The 3,662-nt window shown below is 30.9% G+C and overlaps 1 protein-coding gene across 2 annotated transcripts in view; it reads right to left on the reverse strand.

Moving 5' to 3' along the window:
- Positions 1-3,662, reverse strand: part of LOC128248317 (troponin I-like) — a 59,071-nt gene that overhangs the window by 38,975 nt on the left and 16,434 nt on the right. For both annotated transcript variants that reach the window (XM_052969181.1, XM_052969182.1), the window contains exon 2: positions 442-489. In XM_052969181.1, coding sequence (XP_052825141.1) covers positions 442-489 — 48 coding nt within the window. The remainder of the gene's footprint in view (positions 1-441; positions 490-3,662) is intronic.

Genomic DNA, 3,662 nt, shown 5'->3' on the forward strand with positions numbered 1-3,662 from the left:
AAAGTGCATGCATTGTTTTTTTTTTTGTTTTTTTATAATTAAACTATTCTGTTGCTCTACAACACCAACAAAACAAAGTAAAACACCTCACATTTTACACAGCATAGAAAGGGTGCATCTAACTAAGAGATCAGCGACATAGCTTTCACCTAAGACTGATGTAGAAGTGCAACAAATATAAGGAAAGGATAGATGGGTGGGTGGGGGGTGTAAGAAGGAAAAATAATAATATCATAGACTAATATAACTGAATGATGAGTGATGATAAACATTTACAAACTAAAAAAAAAAAGAGTTTTAAAAAATATGTAGTGATGTGATAATGGTGTTGTCTAATGAAAATGAAGAAAAAAAAAATAATGTAAATCTACCGTGAGTAATATGATGTATAATGTATGAAATTCTTTGAAAAATAATTGAAAATTAAATATGGATTCTTACCTCTTCCTGTCTCTTTTTCCTTTCGGCCTCTTCGCGTTCCTCTTCTTCCTACACAACAAAGTTTGCAAAACTTTATAGCAATGAACATAAATTCAATGAAGTAAATAGTGTCGATCACTTACCTTTATTTTTAAAGTGTAATTTATATACAGACCATATCTTAGATGTAAGAAAATGTATTTGTCTTTTGTGTCTTTTAGATAGAAAAATTACTAAAGCAGTGATTACCACAACAAGATTAAAGAGAAAATGTTTAAGGAAATATTAAATACAATCTCAGCTGTGAATTTACTTAGTCTAAAATAATGGTGTATAAGTTGTGAGGTATACAATCCAGCCGTTTGCACAGGCATAAGAATACCCACATTTGTGAAGACATTGTATTTTAAAAATGACACAATTGTACAAACTGTTCACATTTCAAAAGAAGGAAAAAAAAACATCTGAAGCAAAAAAAAAAAAAATCTCCATAATTATGAATTAAGAAAGAATGTAGAAAACTAGATATAAATATTGAATTAATCATACTAAGTGGAAACATTAAGATACTGACATAACTCTCAGCTGTTTTATGTAAACCAACTCGAACATATAACTAAATAATTATAATAAACAAACTGAAACCGAAAATTTAAATCTGATTAATTAAGTAATTCTTAATGAAAGAACTATTGACCCCTTCATTAACAAGCCCTTTAAATCGGTTCATTTGCATAATTACATCGCTCAATGATTATATCCCAAAATCTTTGAATGAGTATCATAAATTTAATAATGAGAATTTTCCTGCATTAGTTTTCAGATTAGATATTTTATATTTATTTCAAAGAATATATTTTAAGTCATATGACATTCTGAGCAGCTAAAAATAAAATAAATAATGTCTGGAAATAATTTAATTTTACCAAAGTCTTCACCAATGGCAGAGTCTTTGGTGCTGAAAAATAATACACAACAAAGAAAGTATGTGATTGTGCCCACAACCACCATAAACAACAATAGCATGCAGCATTCCTTGATATCACAAGATAAACAAACTTTGTACATGCACAAAAGAGATGAAACAGAACTTTGCTACTGTTGTTTTGAAAATATCTTAACTGCTAACAAAACTTTTCATTTCAGATAAAAACAACATTAATAAGTGTAAAATAGTTTAATGATTAACTGTTTTTCTAAGTAAATATTTATTTACAACATAAGATAAACTAATTAATATTTACATCAATTTATTTCCCCAACAAATTTACAAAACCTTTTTGTTAATCTTTTAAATGTTGGACAAGAACCACAATAAATTCCAATATCTTTGTCATCACCATTTAATATCTTGTTTTCCAAGCTCGCATGGATTGGATGGTTTGACAGGAGCTAGAGAGCCAGAGGACTGCTCTAAGCTTCAATGTCTCTTTTGACATTGTTTCTACAGCTTGATGCCTTTCTTAACACCAGTATATATTTTAATATTTAACCAAAGACTACAGAATAAAATAGCTCAGTTAAGCCACAGTTGACGACGCCACCAATTAAAGACAAATTGGCTATCCTCATTGTTTTGGGCTAGATTAACAATGAGAATAAAATAATTGCTTTATTCTAAAGAATAAACTTACTTCGTTAAAATTCATTATGATGGAATAATGATCATTCAATTTAATTTACTAATCTGTTTCTTTTCTTTTATTTGCTCTTTTATTTTATTTGCTATCTTTTTATACTAGTAATTTATAAATGTTAGCAGTAAGTTTCAGATAAATAAATTGACGGAATATTAAACTATTAAGTTCCAAAGAGATGGTGTTTCTTTCACCATTAATGCAACAATCTGACTTCAGGTGGTGCTAAGTTCAAGACTACTTCTAGTTTTGGAGTTTGGACAAGGCAATTGGAATAAACTCTTGTGCGTTCTAGATTCTTTATCTCCAGAGTCAACAGAATTTTCTGCAATGGAAAATTCTGTTGAACTCAGCAGAATTTCATGACCTTTTCAATCATAATGTAAACTTGTATTATTTAACCCCAAGATGTGTTCTGGGGAAACCGACAATATGATCAACAGAATTCCACTCATGCCATCCTGACTATTCTAAATGTGTATTCAAGACTGAATTATCCAATGTGTTCTTCATTTTTCAAGATGATATGATATAATTTGAAAGCAAATTAATTGCTATTTCTAGCAAGCCATGTAACCACATAGAGGCTCCTCTTAGGGTTCAATGTCACATAATTTCTACCTACAAACAGACAGAAAGAAATGCTTCTTGCAGCTCTTTAATCCTTTTTACATTCCTCTTCATTTTTCTAAATTGCATGGCTTTGATAAATTCCAGGCTCACATTATAATACTCTCTCTCTCTCTCTCTCTCTTTCTCTCCCCACCCCCCTCTCCCATACAGGGTGAGTCAAATACATGAAGACAGCAAAACCAATACATTCCAGTTTATGTTCTACTGATGTATTTCTGGTTGGTCATTGAACTCAAACTAGAACTTTCTCTTGAAAAGCTGCCAACCTGCAGCAAGCTACCTTATTTGCTGTCAATTCAAACTGACGACATTCCAGTCTGCTATTTTAAAAGATTTCTTATTCTTGCTTCTAATCCTGTCCTTCTATGTTTCTTTATGATTCTTCTGATGTACATCTCAGATTATCCCTTTTGATACCAATCCACTTGAGACCATCTCTACGTCGGAATACAAACAAAAGTCGCTCACCCTAAAAGTTGAGGGTGGAGAGGGAAGTGTTTGCCTTGTAGTAAGTTTGTTGAAAGGTGAGTGAATGTTGGAAGAATCGCCAATGTGAAAGGACCAATTCTGAATGTGCACCTATAAACAAAAGGAGAAGGGCTCTTGCCCTGTTGTTCAGGCACCCGTGGCTTTTGTGGGTTTTTTTTTTACGAGGTCCTTAATGTGCCTCCCCTATTGGGAGTTTTAAATTGTTTCATTTTAATCATTATTATATTGTTTACACATTGTAAAACCCATTATATTGTCCTGTTTTTGTTTTTTATGTTGTTGTATGTCTCTTAATGTAATTTTATGTAAGCCCTTGTGGCTAATAAACGAATTAATTATTATTATTATTATTATTATTTAAAAAGGATTGATGTAACTCTTCACAAAGGTAAACAGTCAAAATGAAGAATGCGATTCAATTGTAATAGATATCTATTACAATCGAATCATGCTCTTCAACTTGACTATTATTATTATTATTAT

Source organism: Octopus bimaculoides, chromosome 7 (assembly GCF_001194135.2).
Source record: "Octopus bimaculoides isolate UCB-OBI-ISO-001 chromosome 7, ASM119413v2, whole genome shotgun sequence".
NCBI lineage: Eukaryota > Metazoa > Mollusca > Cephalopoda > Octopoda > Octopodidae > Octopus > Octopus bimaculoides.